Here is a 21,714-nt window from a genome sequence, read left to right as displayed (position 1 = left end):
CCTTGACCCACTTACACTAGCACACCAGCTCTATTTACGGTCCTGTGAAAGTCGAAAAACTTGAAGTGGGCAATTTGAAAATCCAAGCATATTTGTATTTAAATCCAAGTCAAAGAACAACAAAAAAAATCAGCTGAATTCCAGATTGTTAGATGAGGTTGTCTCACCTTTTCTGGCGATGATAATTCCTATTGCCAACATACCATCACGATGTGGCTGAGCACAAGGGGAGAGCAGGGATCACTGGGCAACTTCGTCATCGGGTGACAAGAGTATGAAATCGTAGGAATCGAGCAAATAAATAACGAAGAAAAGACAGGTGAAGAAGATACAGAGACACACGGATGGGCACAGACAGCAGCACTGGCACAAACAGTATAAGAGAAAGGACATAGCAAACTGGCGCTGCACTTGGGGAAGAAAGTTTCCCCTGACGTTGTTGCAAACAGTGACGTAACTGTGCGGAGAACACGTGACGAGGAGGGCTGCGATGACGCAATTGCGCTTGGTCACGCCCACAGTGACGCTTGGCGACAGCCCTGTAGGGGGAGGGGTCAAGGTGGCGGCGGCCGCCTCAGGGTTTCTGCTGGTTGCTTCAACAGCGCTCGACACGGAGACTGAGCTGGACGGGTGGCTGGACGGAGAGAGAGGGGAAAGGGACAACCGGCAGGCGGATGGCGCATCGCTATGCCGTGCTGGCCCGCTGCTGCCGAGGCTTGTATAAAAGTTTGGGCCCTCAGCGCAGCAGCCGAGCCTGGAGGCCGGTGAGTGAGCGGGCGGGCAGGGTCGGGCGGTGTGTTTACACAGGCCACCACCAGCCCGGCCGCCCGCCCTTCGCTCAGCGCTGCACCACCGAGCTGTTACTGTTTAAAACGCGTGTCTGCCTGATACCGACAGGTTTAACGTCATGGACACGTGTGACGTTCATCTGTTTAGAGTTATAGAGATGAACAGCATGGAAACAGACCCTTCGGTCCAACCCATCCATGCTGACCAGATATCCCAACCCAATCTAGTCCCACCTGCCAGCACCCGGCCCATATCCCTCCAAACCCTTCCTATTCATGTACCCATCCAAATGCCTCTTAAATGTTGCAATTGTACCAGCCTCCACCACTTCCTCTGGCAGCTCATTCCATACACGTACCACCCTCTGCATGAAAAAGTTGCACCTTAGGTCTCTTTTATATCTTTCCCCTTTCACCTGAAACCTATGCCCTCTAGTTCTGTACTCCCTGACCCCAGGGGAAAGACTTTGCCTATTCACCCTATCCATGCCCCTCATAATTTTGTAAACCTCGATAAGGTCACCCCTCAGCCTCTGATGCTCCAGGGAAAACAGACCCAGCCTGTTCAGCCTCTCCCTATAGCTCAAATCCTCCAACCCTGGCAACATCCTTGCAAATCTTTTCTGAGCGCTTTCAAATTTCACTACATATTTCCAATAGGAAGGAGACCAGAATTGCATGCAGTATTCCAACAGTGGCCTAACCAATGTCCTGTACAACCACAACGTGACCTCCCAACTCTGACCAATAAAGGAAAGCATACCAAACGCTGCCTTCACTATCCTATCTACCTACAACTCCACTTTCAAGGAGCTATGAACCTGCACTCCCTAGGACCTTACCATTAAGTGTATACGTCCTGCTAAGATTTGCTTTCCCAAAATGCAGCACCTTGCACTTTTCTGAATTAAACTTCACCTGCCACTTCTCAGCTCATTGGCTCATCTGGTCAAGATCCTGTTGTAATCGGAGGTAACCCTCTTTGCTGTCCATTACACCTCCAATTTTGGTGTCATCTGCAAACTTACTAACTCTACCTCTTTTGCTCGCATCCAAATCATTTATGTAAATGACAAAATTATAGTGTTAGATCATAATGCACTCCCCCCCCCCCCCCCCCCCACCTTATCGTAGAACCCCTACAGCTTAGAAGTAGGCTATTCAGCTCATCGAGCCCACACTGAGCCTCCGAAGAGCATCCCACCCAGACCCATTCTCCCCTACTCTACCCCTGTAACCCTGCATTGCCCATGGGTAATTCACCTAACCTGCATATCCTTTAACACCAAGAGCAATTTAGTTTGGCCAATGCACACAACCTGGGTATCTTTGGACTGTGGAGGAAACCCACACTGACACAGGTTGGGGAGAATGTGCAAACTCCACACTGGCAGTCGCCCAAGGGTAGAACCGAGCCCAGGCCCCTGGAGGTGAGGCAGCAGTGCTGTCCTTATGGTTACACCAATTCTAACAAACATCAGATAATGCCTTACCAAGACTATGCCAAACAATGTAATTTCGTTTGTAGCTGTGACAGGATGATTTCTATCAACCCCGATATGAGTGCTACCTTGCTGAAGTTTGCAAGACATTTTGACCAAGCCATTTGAATATACTGCAATTTTGTAACATAGATTTATAGATTATACATGCAAAGTAGTGTACAGATATCTTATAAGTCACCTGCTAGGTCTTAACTGGAGTGTTCTGTTATTCTGGGCTCCACACTTCAGAAAGCAAATTGGATAAAATGTAGTTGGAGAGCATTTTGGTGACATGGAGAGAGGGGAGCCTGGCATTAGTTGGAAACATAGCAGCTCTCGTCCCTGTGACTGAGGTTCAGGCGTAATGTCCACTCCAGGACTTGAAGACAAAACTAATGCTGACATTTCAATGTAATACTGTTAAGAAATTAACTATTGCCAGGCACCGTCTGTTAGATGAAGTATTCAACCAAGACCCTCACTGTAGGCCGGTGGATGTGAAAAGTCCAAGATTATTATTTGCAAGTAGAAAATGGCAGTTATCTCTGGTGCCCTGGTCAATATTTATCTCTCGATCAATATGACAGATTGTGTGCTGTTATCACATTGCTTTATATGAGAGCTAGCTGAGTGCACTTTGGCTGCCATGTTTTCTGCATTCCCGAAGTGACCATGCTTACATAAACACTAGGTGCAGGAATAGGCAATCTGGCCCTTCGAGCCCATTCTGCGATTTAATAAGATCATGGCTAATCTTTTTGTGGCCTCAGCTCCACTTACCCAACTTCTCACCATAATCCTTAATTCCTTTACTATTCAAAAATTATCTATCTTAGCTTTAAAAACAAGTACTGAGAAAGCCTCAACCACTTCACTGGGCAGAGAATTCCATGGATTCACAACTCTGTGGGTGAAGAAGTTCCATCTCAATTTGGTCCTAAATCTGCTCCCCTGAATCTGTCCCCTTGACCTGGTTTCTCCTGCTAGTGGAAACATCCTCTCTACTTTTATCTTTTCTATTCCATTCATAATTTTCTATGTTTCCATAAGATGCCCCCCCCCCCCCAAATTCTTCTAAATTCCAGTGAATATAATCCCAGTCTACTCAGTCTCTCCTCATGAGCCAAGCCTCTCAATTCTGGAGTCAACCCAGTGAACTTTCTCCGCACCCCTTTCTAATGCCAGCACATTCTTTTTCAAGTACTAGGCCACTTTTGGAATATTGTGTGCAATTCTGGTCTCCGTCCTATAAGCAGAATGTTGTGAAACTTGAAAAGGTTCAGAAAAGATTTGCAAGGATGTTGCCAGAGGGTCTGAGCTAGAGGGAGAGGCTGAATAGGCAGTGGCCGTTTTCTCTGGAGCGCTGGAGGCTGAGGGGTGACCTTATAAAAGTTTATAAAATTGTGAGGGGCATGGATAGGGTAAATGGGTAAGGTCTTTTCTTTGTGGTGAGGAATCCAGAACGCGAGGGCATAGGTTTAGGGTTAGAGGGGAAAGATTTAAAAGGGGCGTAAAGGGCAATCTTTTCATGCAAAGGGTGGTGTGTGTATGGAATGAGCTGCCAGGGAAGTGGTGGAAGCTGGTATAGTTACCACCCTCTGCAAGAAAACGTTTCCACATAGATCCCTTTTAAATCTTTCTCTTCTCATCCTAAATCTATGCCCTGTCATCTTAGACTCCCTTACCCTGGGAACAAGACCATGACTATTCAACTCTATACATGTCCTTCACAATTTAATAAACCTCTACAAAGGTCACCCCTCAGCCTTTGATGCTTCAGGGAAAACAGCCCTAGCCTGTTCAGCCTCTCCCCATAGCTCAAACCCTCCAACCTTGGCAACATCCTTGTAAATCTTTTCTGCACCCTTTCAAGTTTCACAATATCTTTCCTATAGCAGGGAGACCAGATGCTAGCGTGGAGAGCAAATAGCTTACATTTCTCTATTTGGCTTAAGTTCTTCATTACTGTGTTACTTGGTATTGCTAAAAATAACTACTGTTGGCTGGTACAGCTTGCCTTGCACTATCTCCATTTAATGTAAAACATTTGTGAGGAGTTCAAGGCTTTCAAGTTGCAACTTCCTCTGTACTAATAACTGTGTGTGTACGATTAATGCACTGGTTCCCATGTTAAAGTGTTACTTTTGAAGGTGTGAGTAAGATGATATGATGACATGTAGTATGTTCTCAACATTCTCTGTTGCATTGTATGGTTTCTTGCAGTTTTCATGTTGCACACACTATTGTGTGGGCCCCGGTAAAAGCAGCCTTCTATCAAATGTTCTAGGCATCTATGGACGACTCTGCTCACGACCACCAAAAGGTGAGTTATTTTGCAATTTTAACTACATATGTAATTGCTGTAGTCGTATTTAGTCCGTTTCCCCTCACACCTCCATTTAATTCTGAATTTTTTTCTGTTTCTCAAATTATTTATAAACTGATATTGGAGTTAAAGCACAGGTTTGGATCTGCATTTTTTAAATTGAGTTAATGGATTTTAGCTGTCAATTGTGGACTCTCAGGCATTTTTCTACATGATGGGGCAAGTTACCCCGTGGACTCCTGAGATGCAGTTTTCAATGATTAGTTTCAGGACTTATGGCCAGGATCAGAATGCTTCCTGATCCACCATCTGAGGATATTGTAAAGATGTCCAAGAAAAGAGCAAAAAAAAAATTAAATCTGCATATGTGTACTGAATATCAAGATGTAAAGATGTGCAGTTGCTTGTTTGCCGATTACCCAAGTCTGGAAGGAGCAGTTCCTGAGGTATACTGTGTAGACTTCAGATCTTGGAAATTTGTATAACCGTCTTTCATTTGCATATAGCCTGACGTGAGTCTCTTTGTAAAGCAGACAGACTACTGAATGGTAAAGTGGAAATAAGACACGTGTAGATTTCTGTTTCTGCCATGCCATCCTGTCATCCTGTTTAGAGGTGCTACTGAAACTGGCAAAAGGTGGCAAGTAGTGTTCTAAAGACAGGGCTACTGGAACTGTTGCCATTAACCATTTAGTAAAAAGTGAGGTCTGCAGATGCTGGAGATCAGAGCTGAAAATGTGTTGCTGGTTAAAGCACAGCAGGTCAGGCAGCATCCAAGGAACAGGAAATTCGACGTTTCGGGCCGATTTCATTCCTGATGAAGGGCTCCGGCCCGAAACATCGAATTTCCTGTTCCTTGGATGCTGCCTGACCTGCTGTGCTTTAACCAGCAACACATTTTCAGCCCATTAACCATTTAGAACAAGATCCGTTGTTGGCAGTTGCCATTTTATCACTTTGCAGTAACATGACGTTAACCTGTGTCTATGCATGAGCAGTCACTGCACCACCTTGCAGTGATACTAAAAATAAAAATAGCCTCTTAAAATACAACAACTTCTTTTTAATATTTTCTTTGTTATGCATTGTCTTTTTTTCAGATTGCTAAGCAAGTATGAGTTGGTAATAGCTAAATTGGAAAATTAAATTAATTTTACAGGCAGAAATCAAAATTGGTGCTCACTGGATAGTAAGGGCTTCAGGAGCATTAGAACATTACCATTTAGATCACACACTAACCTGGTAAATGCATATGTGATTTTTCATAGAATTCTGCACTAGCAGCACTATGGTTATACCTTTACCACATGGGCTTCAGCAGATCACAAGGGTGGTTAATCCTCACACCCTTGAATGAATAAAAAGAAACATACTGAATTATTGCTGAAATATAAAATGGTCAGCTGTAAAACTTAATAAGTTTTCAGCAAAAGTTTTAAGTTGACAGTGGATTACAATTTTTTCGCTTCTTGTATTCAAGTAAAACACTTTACATTGGCTAATATGTTTCTCAGAATATTTACTCTGGATTTATCAATCCTGATTTTTAAAATGGTAAAAAAAAAATTCAAAGTGTAGGGACTAAGTTGTCATGGCTAGCATAGATCTATACCTTTTAATAACTCAAAATCGCCTTTTTTTCACTTGAAGATTTACTAATGATTCCAAGATGGTTTAAAATATGTAGGTAAATCACCTAGTTTTGAGATAAGCGGGGTTTGGGTTGAGTTGATAAGTAAACGAGAACAAGATTAAGAGCTAATCCACCTTGGGCAATCTACAGGTTATCCACCACAGAACCAGTATTTAAACATAAGTACTGTATGCATTCCCACAGGAGTCCCACTAAGATTGCTCTAAATTAAACTGCATCCCAACACGAGGCTGAGTCAAATGTAGAAAATGCTGGAGAAATTCAGGTCTGGCCACATTTGTGGGGAGAGAAATGGTGTTAAAAGTTTTGAGTTGAATGTAACTTTTTCAGAACAGAATCACGTATTTTCCTGTGTCGACCCTTAGAGATACCTAGAAAATCTTAACTTTGCTCATTCTGTAAGTAGTTCTTAAGCTGACTTTTATATTAACGTTTTCAAACGTGTGGAGTTTTGTTTTAGGTTTTGAAAAATATTTTCCAAACAAAAAGTCCAGAAACACAAGTGAATCATCTAATGGATCATCCAGTGAGGCGAAAGGTAGTTTATTAAGATTATATCATTTCTAAATGATTTGCACAAATTTATAATTTTTATTTACATTAAAATGGTGACCTAGAAAGACTGGTTTCCTACAGTATATTACACTTATAAGCAACTATTCCCATTCCATAATTTGCACTGTAGTTGCATTCATTAATTCTGTGCATGCCATTCTGCTATAATGTGACAGTTGTGTTCCTCTGCAACCTTGTGCTATAGAAAACTATGCTGTAGAAGATCGCTAATAGAAAATCGCTGTAAAATTTGCGTTATCCAAACAACATCCACAATTTGTCAGTCACGTTATAGCCAGTTTGCACTGTTGAATAGCATGTTATCGCAGAACAACCTGTAAGTCTTTCTGACTAGCTAAAAGCAGTCAGTTTTTTCACCATTCTCATTGCATATTCACAAGGTATGCAAACCTGAATACTTAAAAATGGAATCTGGACAGTTTCTCATTGACAGCAACTTATTGCATATTCCACAGAAGCAAAATCCACAAATTCTCAACGTTCAGGGAGCAATGGTGCTGGTGGAGGAAGTGGAGGAAAGAAAGGAGGCAGAAAAGATGAGTCTACCTGGTGGACCCGATTACAGAAGGTAATTTTAAAAGAGTATTAATTCAAGGATGTTGTTGCACTGAATGGGCTGTTTTTTACTGCCCATCCCATGTTCATCACCTTCTCAAAAGGAATTATCACCTTGAATCACTCTAGTTCATTTGAGGTAGCTACATCCACAATACTTTTAGTGAGGGAGTTCTAGGATTTTCACCCAGCCATCCTGGCTGTTGTAGACCATAGTGATCATGAGTTTTAAAGAGCACTTCTGCAGTACAACTTGAAGATGATACACACTGCTGTCTTGGATGGTGTCATGCTTTTTGAATGTTGGAATGACTATTATATAATAAAGCACAAGAATAGTACAGCAGTGAAAAACTATCTTAATTTGGTGAGTTCAGATTTAGAATCTGTTTTGATGGTGATAAGAAACAGCAAAGGGAAGAAGTCTCTGGTGGGAGTAATTTATAAGTCCATCAACAGTAACTACATGTAGGACTGAATATAAATTAGTAAGTAGTGGGGGCTTTAAGAAAGGTGCAGCAGTAATGATGGGAAATTTTAATCTTCATGTAGATTGGATGTATCAATTTGACAAAGATTGTTGGAGTGTCTCCAGAACCTTTTCTAAGAGCAATGTATTGTCGAAACAATCAGGGTTCATACTATTTTAAACCAACCAATGTATAATGAATTGGGGTTAATTAATAACCTCACAATAAAGGATCATCTAGGTAAGTGAGATTGTGATATGATAGTATATTTGCATTCAGATTGAAGGTGAAGAATGTGGGTCCGAAGCTAAATTATTAAACTTAAAAAAAAAGGACAGTTGCAAGGGTAGAGGATAAGTAGTATTCCTGAAGAAGGGCTTGTGCCCGAAATGTCGAATTTCCTGTTCCTTGGATGCTGCCTGACCTGCTGCGCTTTAACCAGCAACACATTTTCAGCTCTAGAGGATAAGTAGGCTAAACTCAAAAGGGAAAATAGATTAACAGGTAGCGAAGGAGCTATTTCACAGCTCATAACAAAAGTTTATTCCCTTCAGAAAGAGAGAGTCTGAGAACAATGCACCATCTCCGGAAAACTGAGGAGATTGAGGACGGCAGCAAATTGAAAGAAAAGATGTACAATACTACGGAAATAAGTGGTAGATCGGAAGATTGTTTTTAAAAAGAAACCAGCAAAAATATGTTTTAAAATGTTGAGGACAAAATTGAAGCAAATCATAAACATAAAAAGACAGTAAAAATGTCTATAAATATATAAAAAGTAAAAACTTGGCTGGAGTCAGCTTTAGTCCCTTGGAGGGTGAGACTGGGGAATTAATTCTGGGAATCATGGAAATGGTTGAGACTTTGACCTCACTACATTTATTCTTTGTGGTCTACTCTTCTTGTCCCACTCTAGGCACCTTAGAAAGGATAAATTGGCGTGGGAAGAAATACAATGTAGGTTTACAAGAATGATACCTGGACTTCAGAGTTAAGTTATGAGGAGATTATACAAATTGGATTTAATTTCTCCAGAAGATTAAGGGGTGTTGCTAGCTGGGCCAGCATTTATTGCTTATCCCTAATAGCCAAGAGGGCAGTTTAGAGTCAACCCTATTTTCACTGGTTGGACACTTTAGAACCAAGAGACATAGTCTAAAAGGTAGAGCCAGACAATTCAGGAGGTACATTAGGAAGCACTTCTATGCACAGTGGTAAAAAGTTGGAATTCTCTTCCACAAATGGCAGTGGATGGCAAGTACAGCAAAATTTGACTTAAACACAACCTTATGAACTGGCCTCTTGATAAACTGGCAAATATTATATACCACAAATGTTGTGAAGTTTACTACATTATTCTGTCTAATTATTACAGTTTTAAAATTTATTTACCTCAGTGTAAGTATACTTGTTCAATCGAATGACCACACAAAATAGCAACAGTTGATTCAATTTTGAGTCAATTTCTTTTCAAATACCACAATCTACTGCGATGTCTGAGTAGTTAGTGGAGCGTGCAAGCGAGAAGGCTGACTGCCAGCAGGTTTTAATTTAAGTCCAAGTTGCATTATTATTTGTGATTTACGCTGTAAATAAAGTATATCAGTGATGTGTATAACCCCGTGTTATGTTTGTATTACTTAGTGTGTGTTTCTACATTGTTTTTGTGCACTACTTAATATTATCCAGAATATTTGATTAATTGGCATACACCTGATCCCATAGGTGACAATAAAGAGTTTACTATATATGGAATTAGGTCAATTATGGTCTCATTAAATGGGATGTTCCTTTTTACTGTGTATTATCAATTGATTTAAATCAGTGTTTTAGTGCAATACATTTGCTGCACATAAAGTATTCACTTGATCTGTATTGATTAATATTGTACTTCACTTATATCATACTGAATTTAAGATTTCTTGTTTTTACTTTCTAGGGTGATATTCCATGGGATGATAAAGAATTTCGATTTTACTTTCTAGGAGGTGCAGCATTTTGGGCAACTGTTGCATATTACATTTTCTTCAGGAATGTTGGCAGAGAAATTACTTGGAAAGACTTTGTTAACAATTACCTTTCTAAAGGAATTGTAAGTGATAAAATATTGGGTATGTCTTATTATTGTTAAATGTACTGTTGTTCAATATAAAGAAGGGACCCTTGATGTGTAAAATGCATACATGAATCAAATATTTTCAAGAAGTATACAATCAGGAATTCTTTCTAACCTGTAGTTATAGTTTCTAATATTCTGATCAACGTGGTTAGGGGCACTGGTTCATAGGCTTAGGCTTTGACTTTGAGAGGCAATCTTTAATACATTGATTTCCAGAAAACTTTTATAATTTTAGGGGTAATCTTCAAGGTTCCTTCAATATCTAGAACTGTGTTGACATTGTCATTGTGACAAGTTTAAACATTGAAAAATACTTCAAAGTCACTAGAAAATGTAGTTTTGATTTCTGGCACCAACTAAAAAAAAAATGAATCTAAGACACCCTTCTAAACCTTAAAAGTCAATTTTTACCAGTTTTGCTAGATTTATCTTATTCTGAAGATCCTCACTTCCTCAGCTCATTCCTGTAAAATAACTACTATTTCATTTAACTCTCTAGCATCTGATCCTCTTTATCATTTTTTTCTTCAGGTTTTGTTTAAGTAGAATTCTGCTTTTTAGGTGATTTGTTGTTTGTAAAGTGTTCCTATTGGGTTGAACAATTTTGATGGCCTTCAGTCAAGTTCCATTAATTGGGTTAGTTGCAATAGTTGATTGCCCTGCTCTTAAATTAATCTGACTTGGTCTCCTTGGCTTACTGTACCACTTTTTAACCAACCTGATAGATTGATGCCTAAAAGCATCCATTCACAGTAGCAAAAAGCAAATTTGCCTTGTTCACTGCTTGATTATGGATATAAAATCTGTCTGACTGCTTAATTCATAAGCTAAATAAATTGAGGCATATCTTATGCATTCTCTCTTCTAAATTGAATTTGTGCATTTTAAGCATGCAAAAAATATTCATAAGAACTAGGAGCAGGAGTAGACCGTCTGGCCCTTCGAGCCTGCTCTGCCACTCTATAAGATCATGGTCTTTTCATAGACTCAGATCTGCTTATCTGGGCTCTCACAGTATCCCTTAATTCAGTTTTTGTTAAAAAAAAATCGACCTTAGTTTGAAAAACATTTACTGAAGTAGTGTCAATACTTCACAGGGCAAGGAATTCCATAGATTAACAACCCTCTGGGTAAAGAACTTCCTTCTCAATTCAGTCCTAAATCTACTCCCTCTAACCTTGAGGCTATGTCCTCTTGTCTGAGTTTCACCTGCCAGTGGAAGCATCCTCTCTACTTCTAGCTTATCTATTCCATTCACAATTTGATGTTTCTTTTAAGATCCCCCTCAATTTTCAGAATTCCAATGAATATAATCCCAACCTACTCAGTCTCTCCTGATATGCCAACTCCCTCAACTCTGGAATCAACCTAGCGAACCTCCTCTGCACCCACTCCAATGCCAGTACATCCTTTCTCAAATAAGGAAACCAAAACTGCCACAGTCCCCCAGCTGTGGCCTCGCCAGCACCTTGTACAGCTGCAACATTATCTCTTTGCTTTTAAATCGATCCTTTAGCAATGAAGGACAAAATTCCATTTGCCTTCCTAATTACTTATTGTACCTGCAGACCAACCTTCTGTGTTTCATGCACAAGGGCACCCAGGTCCCTCTACATAATAGCATGCTGTCACTTTTCACCATTCAAGTAATATTCCTTTTTACTATTTCTCACACCAAAATGTATGATTTCACATTTATTTACATTGTATTCCATCTGCCAGATCTTGGTCCATTCACTCAATGTATCTATGTTCCTCTGCAAAGTTTTACAGCCCTCTGCGCACTTTGCTCTGCCACTCATTTTAGTGTCATCTGCAAACTTTGACACCCTACACATGGTCCCCAATTCCAAAACATCTGTATAAATTGGAAATAATTGCAGTCCCAACACCATCTCTGAGGGACACCACTCATCACTGATCGCCAACCAGAATAGCACTCATTTATCCCCACCTTTTGTTTCCTGTTAGTCAACCAATCCTCTATCCACTGGGTCCCAATTGTCCACCTTGCTTGTAATGTCTTATAGAATTCCAAATGATTTGTTAAACATGACTTGCCCTTCATGAACCCATTTTCTATTGAGATGCCTTGCTATTTCTTCCTTGATAATATACTCCAACATTTTCCCCACTATGGTGGTTAAGCTAACTGGTCTATAATTCCCCATCTTTTGTCTACCTCTCTTTTTAACAGTGGCGTTATATTTGCTGTTTTCCAATCTGCTGGGACTGTCCCAGAGTCCAGCAAATTTTAGAAAATTACTGTCAGTGCACTGCTATTTCTGCCACCATCTCTTTTAGTATCTTGGGATGCATTCCATTAGGGCCAGGAGACATATCAATCCTTCGCTCCATTAGCTTGCCCAACACTACCTCTTCTGTAATAATGATTGTTTCCAGGTCCTCACCTACCTTCATCTTTGGCATGTTTTAGTATCCTCCACCGTGAAGAGCGATACGAAATACCCTTTCAGTGCCTCAACCATTTCATCATATCCCGTAACTAAATTCCCCTTCTCATTCTCTAAAGGGCCAACTTTTACTTTAGCAACTCTTTTTTTTATGTATTTATAGAAACTTTTGCTATCTGTCTTTATAATCTGTGCTAGTTTTTTCTCACTGTCGATCTTACTTTTCTTTTTAGCTCTTTTTGTGGCTTTCCGTTGACCTTTAAAGTTTTCCCAATCTTGTAGTTTCATGCAGTTTTTGGCTGCTTTTTAAGCTTTCTGTTTCAATTTGATAGCCTCCATCATTTCCTTCGATTCCCATGGCAGATTACCTCTTCACTTACAATCCTTCCTCTTGACTGGAATATGCTTTTGCTAAGCAGTTTGAAAAATTGCTTTGAAGGTCCTCCACTCCTCATCAACTGTCCCACCGTCAAATCTTTGTTTCCAGTCTACTTTAGCCAAGTCCTCGCTCATTCTATTGTAGTCCCCCTTCTTCAAGCTCAAGACCCTGGTTCTGGATTTTATCTTCGTACTCTCCATCTGTATTCTAAATTTAACCATACTGTGCTCACTCTTTCCAAGATGATTCCTAACTGTGAGGTCGTTAATTATTACAGTCTCATTACACAGGACCAGATCAGGATAAAAGTGAGGACTGCAGATGGTGGAATCAGTCTAAATTAGAGTGCTGCTGGAAAAGCACAGCAGGTCAGGCATTATCCAAGGAGCAGGAAAATTGATGTTTCGGGCAATAGCCCTTCATCAGGAATGGAGGCAGGGAGTCTCCACGGTGGAGAGATAAATGGGAGGGGGATGGGGCTGGGGCTGGGGAGAAGCTACTCTTTGCTACCTTCTCCCCAGCCCTACACCCCCTCCCATTTATCTCTCCACCGTGGAGGCTCCTTGCCTTCATTCCTGATGAAGGGCTATTGCCCGAAACATCAATTTTCCTGCTCCTCGGATAATGCCTGACCTGCTGTGCTTTTCCAGCACCCCTCTAATCTAGACCCAAACCTAGGACAGCTTGCTCCCTTATCAGTTCCATTACATACTGTTCAAGAAAACTATCATGGCTACACTCAACAAACTCCTCCTCAAGGCTGTCCTGACCGAGCTGGTTCAACCAATCATATAGATTAAAATCCCCCATGATAATTGCTATAGCATTTTTACAGGCATTAATTATTTCTTTGTTTATTGCCCACCTCAATGTGATGATATTATTTGGTGGCCTATAGACTACGCCTATCAGTGACTTTTCCCTCTTAGAATTTCTAATTTCCATGCAAATGGATTCAACCTCATTCTCCATAGAACCTATGTCATCTCTTAGCATTGCCCTGATGTCATCCTTTAATGTCAGAGCTATACCACCCCCCTTACCTTCCTGAATGTCCTTCCGAATAGTCTGGTTCCCCTGGATATTTAACTCCCAGGCATGACCATCCTGTGACCATATCTCCATAATGGCTACCAAATCACATTCATTTGCAATGATTTGTGCCGTTGACTCATCAACTTTGTTATGAATGCTATGAGCATTCAGGTAATGTGCGTTTATGCTAGCTTTCTTACCCTCAGAATTTCAACTACCCTGTCTCCACTGCTTCCTGAGACAGAGTTGTAAATATGTACAACTCTCTCAGCAAACCACGTTTTCTTTTTTGTCCGGAAATGATAACCATTAATTTTAAAACAGTGCCTTCTTCTGGATTAACACGCAAAAGGAAGCATTCTTTCCACATCCACATTGTCAAAATCATTATCCTCCTATAAACTGCAAACAAGTGACCCACCCTTCTTAGTGGAATTTGTCCTTTAACAAAATATGGGTAGCTGAACTAAAGGGGATTGCTTCTTTTACTGTCATTGTAAACCTCATCACTTTTAGCTGAAATTTTAATGAATTAGGATTATGAAATACATTCCTTGGGGTTTTTTTTGGGATTTGGTGCGTTGATGTTTTATAATGACTGACTAAATAAATTATCCTTTTTGTTGCTAGGTGGACAGATTAGAAGTGGTAAATAAACGCTTTGTTAGAGTGGTTTTTGCACCAGAAAAGTTAGCTGTGGATGGGGTAAGTTAATCATGTACAAATCCAGATTTTCTCCTGGAGGATTGTTATGACTTGCTAGGTGCACTATTCTGAAGGCTGTACTGTTGCTTCTTACAGAATAAAATTTTCCAAGCCACTTTCCAGGAGTAGTTCCAAATATCCAAATGGTTAACAGCAGATGGGTGCAGCACAAATCCTTGTGAGATTCCACTTCCTAGTCCCCGACATTCAGAATGGCTATTTGTTGTCAGTAATCTACTTTCTGCCTTGCAGACAGTTGGCTATTCATTCTGATCTTGATTCCATGAATTGACCTTTTATATTATGTGGTACCTTGTTGAAAACATATGGGAATTCTGTGTATATTATGTTAACTTCATTAATCTTGTCGTCTTTTTATTTAATCATGAGATGTCAGTGTCACTGGCTGGGCCAGTATTTATTGTCTACCTCAATCCCATGTATGTGGTGGCAAGCTATCTTCTTGAACTGTTGCACTCTATTTGCAATATTTTGCTTTTGTGCCAATATGTAATTATTAATGCCTTAATATTTATAGTAAAATGTAAATATAATGAACATAGTTTCAATGTATTTTAGTGGTGATTACAGTCTTATTCCACTTCTTAATGACTATCCATTTTGTTGGTTACCTTTGAATCCTCTGATAAATGTTTAAACTAGACATTTTAGACATAAACTTTGTCTTGGGACATACCACTCGAGCTGGTCATTACTTATTTCAATACTTTTTTAAAGAAAATAATGATTTTGATTGTATTCAAATATAATTTGAGCTTTTACCAGTCATTTCTCTTTTGCTCTGTGATCAGATATACTCCTCGGGAGAGCTCTACCCTGAGAAGCAAAATATGACTCGCGTATAATATTTTAAAAAACACCAGAAAATTGCAGATGCTCAAAAACAGAAATTGCTGGAAAACCTGAGCAGGGTCTGGCACCATCTGTGGAGAGAAAGTAGAGTTAACATTTCGAATCCAATGACCTTGCTTAAGGATGGATTGTAGCTTGGCAAATGTTAGTCTGTATGCTGAAGATGGGATGGCGGTGGGTGGGGGCAGCAGTATACAGTAGGTGGAGATGGAGCCCAGAGAGAAAGAAGACAGTTGGGTAGACAAAGAAATGGATAAAGGTCGGCCTGGATAGCTGCTAATGAGGCCTGCTGCTGGCTGACAATGGGTTGTTGTGGTAGCAGCCGAGTGATTTTAGGGCCTGAGCCCTATGTCCTTACCGCAACGCCTACACCCCAGCCCACAAGGTCTGGTGTCTGGGGGCTGGGATAAGGACATGGGAGAAGGTGCTCCAGCCTTAAACTGATCAAACTTAATATTGATTCCAGATGGCTGGAGAGACCCCAGTGGAAAATGAGATGCTGCTCCTTCACTTAAAGCTGAGCTTCGCTGGAGCACTGCAGCAAGCCTAAGATAGAGGTATTGGTTTGTGCTAGAGATGTGTTGAAGTGGCAGGCAACAGGAAGTTCAGAGTCATTTTTGCAGCAGAATGTAGATTTTCTGTTGAACAGTCACCCAATCTGCGATTTGTCCCTCGTGTAAAGCACACACATTGTGAGCAATGAATATAATAGTCTAGATTGAGAGAAGTGCAGGTAAATTACTGCTTCACCTGGAAAGTGTGTCTGGGGCCTTGGATAGCAAGGAGTAAGGATGTAAATGGACAGACATTGCAGCTTCTGCAATTGTATGGGATGGTGCCATGGGGAATTAGGGAGGTGTTGGGAGTAGACCAGGGTGTCCCAGAAGAAATAATCCCTGCAGAAGACTAACGAGAGGGGAGGGGAATGTGTGTCTGGTGGTAGCATCTCACTGGATGTGGTAGAAGTGATGGCATCTTTGGATGTAGTTGCTGGTGGAGTGGTAAGCGAGGACCAGCAGGACCATGTCACTTGTGGGAGAGAAGAGGAGTGAGGGCAGAAGTGCGGGAGATGGATTGGACATGGCTGTAGCTCATCGCAAGCTGGAAGATCCACATCTCATTTTCTGCTAGGGGACCTGACAGCCTTCAGGACTAGATATTTAATTCAGTAAATTTAGGGCCTGAGGCCTATGTCCTTACCCCAACCCCTACACTCCAGACCTTGTCATATGGGCTGCGACCCCAAACAACCCATTGTCAGTCACTAATGGTTCCAAATAGCTGCTGTTGATTCACCCAGGCTGACCTTTACCCATTACTTTGTCTGACCAACTTTATTTTTCTCTCTCTCTCTCTGGGATCCATCTCCACCTATCATTTAGACCCCCTCTCCCCACCCAGCTTCAGCATCTATACCAACCTATTTCTAGCTACTGTCAGTTCTGAAAAAGTGTCACTGGAACCGAAATGTTAATGTTAACTCTGTGTTCTCTCCACAAATGCTGCCAGACCTGCTGAGCTTTTTCAACAATTTATATTTTTACAGTATTTCTAAGATGGTCTTACCTAGTTTTGGAGCAAACAGCTTCATTAGAAATTGGGTACATGCTGAAACAAGCAATTCTGAATATTAATAGAATCTGAAGTGTTATTACTTTAGGTATTGAGCTATCAACTTAGAATCCCAACAGTGTGGCAGGAGGCCATTCAGCTCATCAAGTCCACTGACTCTCAAGTGCATTCCACCTAGACTCACCACTCTACCCTACTCCGTGGTGCTTCATTTCCCATGGCTAATCCACCTAACCTACTCATCCCTGGACACCTTGGGCAATCTAGCATGGCCAATGTGCCTAACCTGCACAGCTTCGGACTGAGAGAGGAAACACAGAGCACCTGGCAGAAACTCACAGACATATGAGAATATGCAAACTTCACACACAGTTGCCCGAGGCTAGAATCAAACCTGGGTCCCTGGCGCTGTGAAATAGCAGTACTAACCACTGAGCCACCATGGTGCTCATTTGTCTTACTGCTTTGGGAGTTGGGAATCAGATGCTTGTCATAGTGATGGCTCTTACTTCCACATCAGAGATTGTGAATTAAAGAGGCCTAGAATAGATTATCCAGGCCTATGTCTCTTATTGCAATGTTGAAGGCGTGACTTTTGGGTGAGATGTAAACTGATGAACAAGATCCAACAGCAGTATTCAAAGAACGGCAGTGATATCTGCTGGTGGCTTTGCCTACCATTATTTTCAAATGAACACACCAAAATCGACTAATAGATCTCTCTGGTGTGTGCTGTGAACAAATTAGCAATTGTTTGTCTGCATAACAACAGTGGCTACACTTCAAAAGTGATTCCTTAGCTGCAAATTCTTTGGGATGAATGAATTCGTAAATATCCTATTGATGCGCAAATGTTTGCTCCCAGTTATTTAAAGTAAAGGTTGTGCAGTTATGATCCATGCTGATGTTGTTACTGGACAAATCAGATCCCAAACTGGCTTGATAGTTTTTTTGTCTTAGCAAAGTGATCTTTCACTGAAGCACAAATACGTAATGTTGTAGAGTTGGTTTTAACAAATCAACAGAAGTTTATTTTATGAAAGAAATGAAGAATAAAATTGAATAAACCAAACTATTTACATGTAAGACAAGTTTACAACATACAAGGTAAAATACAATCTCAACAACTCTCCATTAAGTGCTGCCACCAGTCAGAGAATTCCTTTTTCTATCACACAAAGTTTGACTTAGCCATAGTTTCAATTCCCTGGTCGAGAGCTTACACTGCCTCCAGCTTAAAATAACCGTTTAACATTCTAACCAAACATTTCTGGTCTGAAACTTTAAATACTTTGGACTGAGGTAAACTATTAACTGCTTAAATTGTCTGTTTTCTTTCACAGCAATTGTTACGTACCTCCCAACTCCAGTCAACCCTTCTGCAAAATTGCCCAAATGAATTAAAAAAAGTTTTTCCAAGCTCTGGGTATTTCCCCTTAGCCAAAAGAAAATCACAGAACCTTATACCTGAAACTTAATTCACAATTATTTACTGTGTTTGTTCATAAAGCTCCTCCAATGTAAACAGATCCCCATTTGCTTCCATGAACTATCTCCCTAAATATTGTTTTATACAGACCAAATATCCCACTAGTTCACGATTCAAGCTCTAAATTAAATGATTTTAAAATATAGTTTCAGTCATGTACATTGTATTGTGATGTTGCCTCATATGTCCAATCTTCTCTGGAAAAAATAAAAGTAATTAGGAATATCTTCAATTTTTCAGCAACTCAGACTTAATAGAGGGAGGGGCCATACTGGTCCTGGTATTGGGAATAAGCACCGGCAGGAGATCAAGCTTCAGTAGGGGAGCATTTTGGGATGATTTTGGATATTTATGGATAAGGACAAGAGTGGACCTTGGATGAAGGTGTTAAATTAGGCAAGACCAACTATAACTGAATTAGGCAAGAATTAGAGAATGTGAATTGGGAGCAGCTGTTCGAGGGCAAATCTACAACTAATATTTGGGAGTATTTTAAAGACCAGTTGATTAAAATGCAGGACAGACATGCTCCTGTGAAAATGAAGGACAGAATGGCAGGATTCTGGAATCTTGGAAGACGGGATAGTATCAGTTTAATCAAAATTAAGGAAGTATACCTAAGGTTTAGGCAAGTAAAAACAAGTACTTGAAGAATATAGAGAGAGAGCAGGAAGGAGCCCAAACAAGGAGTGAGGGGGGCTAAAAGGGGCCATGAAATGTCTTTGGCCGGCAGGATTAAGGAGAATCTCAAAGCCTTTTATACATGCATTAGGAACAAGAAGATAGGGAGGGAGCTGACCTACTCCAGGATAAAAGGATGGAGGTTCTGTGAGGGGCCAGAGGAAATGGGTGAGATCCTTAATGAGTACTTTACATAGATATTCACCAACGTGAAGGATGTTGATTTTAGAGAAAGGTGTGTGAATACTCTTGGGCAGGTCAGTATAATGAAGGAGGAAGGGTTGAGTGTTTTGAAATATATTAATGTAGACAAAGTCCCAGGGCCAGACAGGATCTATTCTAGGATACCATGGGAGGCAAAGGAGGAAATAGCTGGGGCTTTAACAGATACCTTTGCATTCTCCTGGCGTCAGGCAAGGTTCCAGAGAATGGGAGAATGGCCAGTGGTGTTCTTTTTGTTTAAGAATGGAAACAGCAATGATAATATGCCAGTGAATCTGATGTCAGTTGTTGGGAAACTGTTGGAGCGTGTACTGAGGCACAGGATTTATTCACGTTTGGGAGCAAATGGACTTGTTAGTGATAGGCAACATGGATTTGTCCGGGCAAGGTCTCACTAACTTAATTGAGTTTTTTGAGGAATGACCGGAATGACTGATCAGGGAAGGGCAGCGCTATTGTCTAAGTGGACTTTAGTAAGGCATTTGATAAGGTACCTCATAGCAAGTTGATACAAAAGAGAGTCTTATGGGATCTGGGGGTGTACTGGCAAGATGAATACAGAACTGGCTTGGTCATAAAAGACAGAGGTGGAAGGGTGCTTTTTGAATAGAGATCAGTCACTCGTGGTGTTCTGCAGGAATCAGTGCTGGGACCTTTGTTGTTTGTAATACATATAAATGGTCTGGGGGAAAAGATAGGTTGTCTGATTAGTAAGTTTGTTGATGATGCCAAAATAGGCGGCGTGGTCAGTAGTGAGGAGGATTGTCAAGGGATACAGCAGGATGTAAATAAATTGCAGATTTGGGCAAAGAAAAGGCAGGTGAACTTGAATCTGGACACATTGTAAGGTGATGCAGTTTGGAAGTGCAAATTATACAATAAGTGACAGAACTCTTAGGAGCATTGACATACTGGGGGATTTGGGTATACCTAATCCCTGAAAGTGGCAACACAGGTGAATTAGGCGGTGGTCTCAAAGGCATATGGCACACTTGCCTTCAATGGCCAGGGCACCAAATATAAAAATTGTCAAGTTATGTTGCAGCTGTATAAAACTTTAGTTAGGCCACATTTGGTATGTTGTGTGCAGTTCTGGTCACCATCCTACCAGACAGATGTGGATGCATTCGAAAGGGTGTTGAGAAGGTTTACCAGGATGTGCCCTGGTCTGGAGAGTTTTAATTATGAGAAGAGGTTGGATAAATTCATATTTTTCACTGGAAAGACAGACTGAGAGGTGACCTGATAGAGGTCTACAAAATTGAGAGGCATAGGTAGGATAGATTGTAAGAGGTGTTTTCCCAAGGTGGAAAGGTCAACTACAAGAGGGCACAGGTTCAAGGTGAGAAGGAAAAGGTTTGGGGGAGAAGTGCATGGACGTTTTTTTCTCTCAAAAGGTGCTTGGAACTCACTGTCAGTGGAGGTGGTGAAAGCAGGCATGTTAGCAACGTTTAAGGTGTATCTTGATAGAAATGTAAATGAGAGACAGATGAATAGAAACCCCGCATGGGCAATAAGTAGTGGATCTAAATAAGGATTAGCAATTAGTGCAGGCTTCATGGGATGAAGGGCCTGTTCCTGTGCTGTGTTGTATTAGTAAGCCAATTGAAGGTGGAACATAGAGATCATATTCTACTAAACATCTATCCAGTTTTTAATCACTCATTTAATTTATTTCCTCTATATTTGCTGCAGTATGTGTGGTTTAACATTGGTAGTGTGGATACCTTTGAACGGAATCTGGAGACGGCGCAGCAGGAACAGGGCATAGAAGCTGAAAATAGGATACCTGTAGTATATTCAACAGAGAGTGATGGGTAAGAAATTAGTTTGTTCATGCTTAATTGCTTTATTTTAAAGAGATGTTATTTTCACTTATCTTTTTCTTAACTTGATTCAATTTCTTTACTATTCACAATTTATGAATCATAGAATCCCTATATTCCAATTTATAGCCATTTGGCCCGTTGAGTCTGCACCAACCCTCTAAAGGGCATATCATCCAGACCCTGTAACTTCTTCCTAGAAATATCCATATACATCACCAATAAAAATTTCATACATATTCATTGTGGAATTTTTTATTGTGCAGTAGAAGGAAATGGGTACCGCAGTAAACGACATGTGAGTGGGTACGTGGAACTTTTTTTTGTTCCTATTTCCTGGCTTATGAGCCCATAGTATTGCACAAGCTGAAACATTTTTACAAACTTGTAGCAAAGTGTCTTGATGTCTATATGAAATGCAATGAATTCAATATTTGTTTTTAGTTATGAATGACCTAATTAGTCTGTTGCATCTCTGATGAAGAAATGAGATTCCAAATCCAACATATGCCGATTTTTGGATTTAACCAATAAAGTGAATTCTGT

General features: G+C 40.5%; 1 protein-coding gene across 1 annotated transcript in view; it reads left to right on the top strand.

Annotated features, from left to right (window-relative positions):
- The first annotated feature begins 540 nt into the window (after nucleotides 1-540).
- afg3l2 (AFG3-like AAA ATPase 2) overlaps nucleotides 541-21,714 on the top strand; it is a 61,621-nt gene continuing 40,447 nt past the window's right edge. The window contains exons 1-7 of the mRNA XM_060824491.1: nucleotides 541-764; nucleotides 4,496-4,595; nucleotides 6,713-6,790; nucleotides 7,284-7,396; nucleotides 9,793-9,945; nucleotides 14,431-14,505; nucleotides 21,038-21,159. Of these exons, the coding sequence (XP_060680474.1) occupies nucleotides 675-764; nucleotides 4,496-4,595; nucleotides 6,713-6,790; nucleotides 7,284-7,396; nucleotides 9,793-9,945; nucleotides 14,431-14,505; nucleotides 21,038-21,159 (731 nt within the window). The 5' untranslated portion in view covers nucleotides 541-674. The remainder of the gene's footprint in view (nucleotides 765-4,495; nucleotides 4,596-6,712; nucleotides 6,791-7,283; nucleotides 7,397-9,792; nucleotides 9,946-14,430; nucleotides 14,506-21,037; nucleotides 21,160-21,714) is intronic.

Source organism: Hemiscyllium ocellatum, chromosome 4, assembly GCF_020745735.1.
Source record: "Hemiscyllium ocellatum isolate sHemOce1 chromosome 4, sHemOce1.pat.X.cur, whole genome shotgun sequence".
Classification (NCBI taxonomy): Eukaryota; Metazoa; Chordata; class Chondrichthyes; order Orectolobiformes; family Hemiscylliidae; genus Hemiscyllium; species Hemiscyllium ocellatum.
The sequence above is the reverse complement of the archived record's forward strand: the minus strand, read 5'-3'. Positions and strand labels throughout refer to the sequence as shown.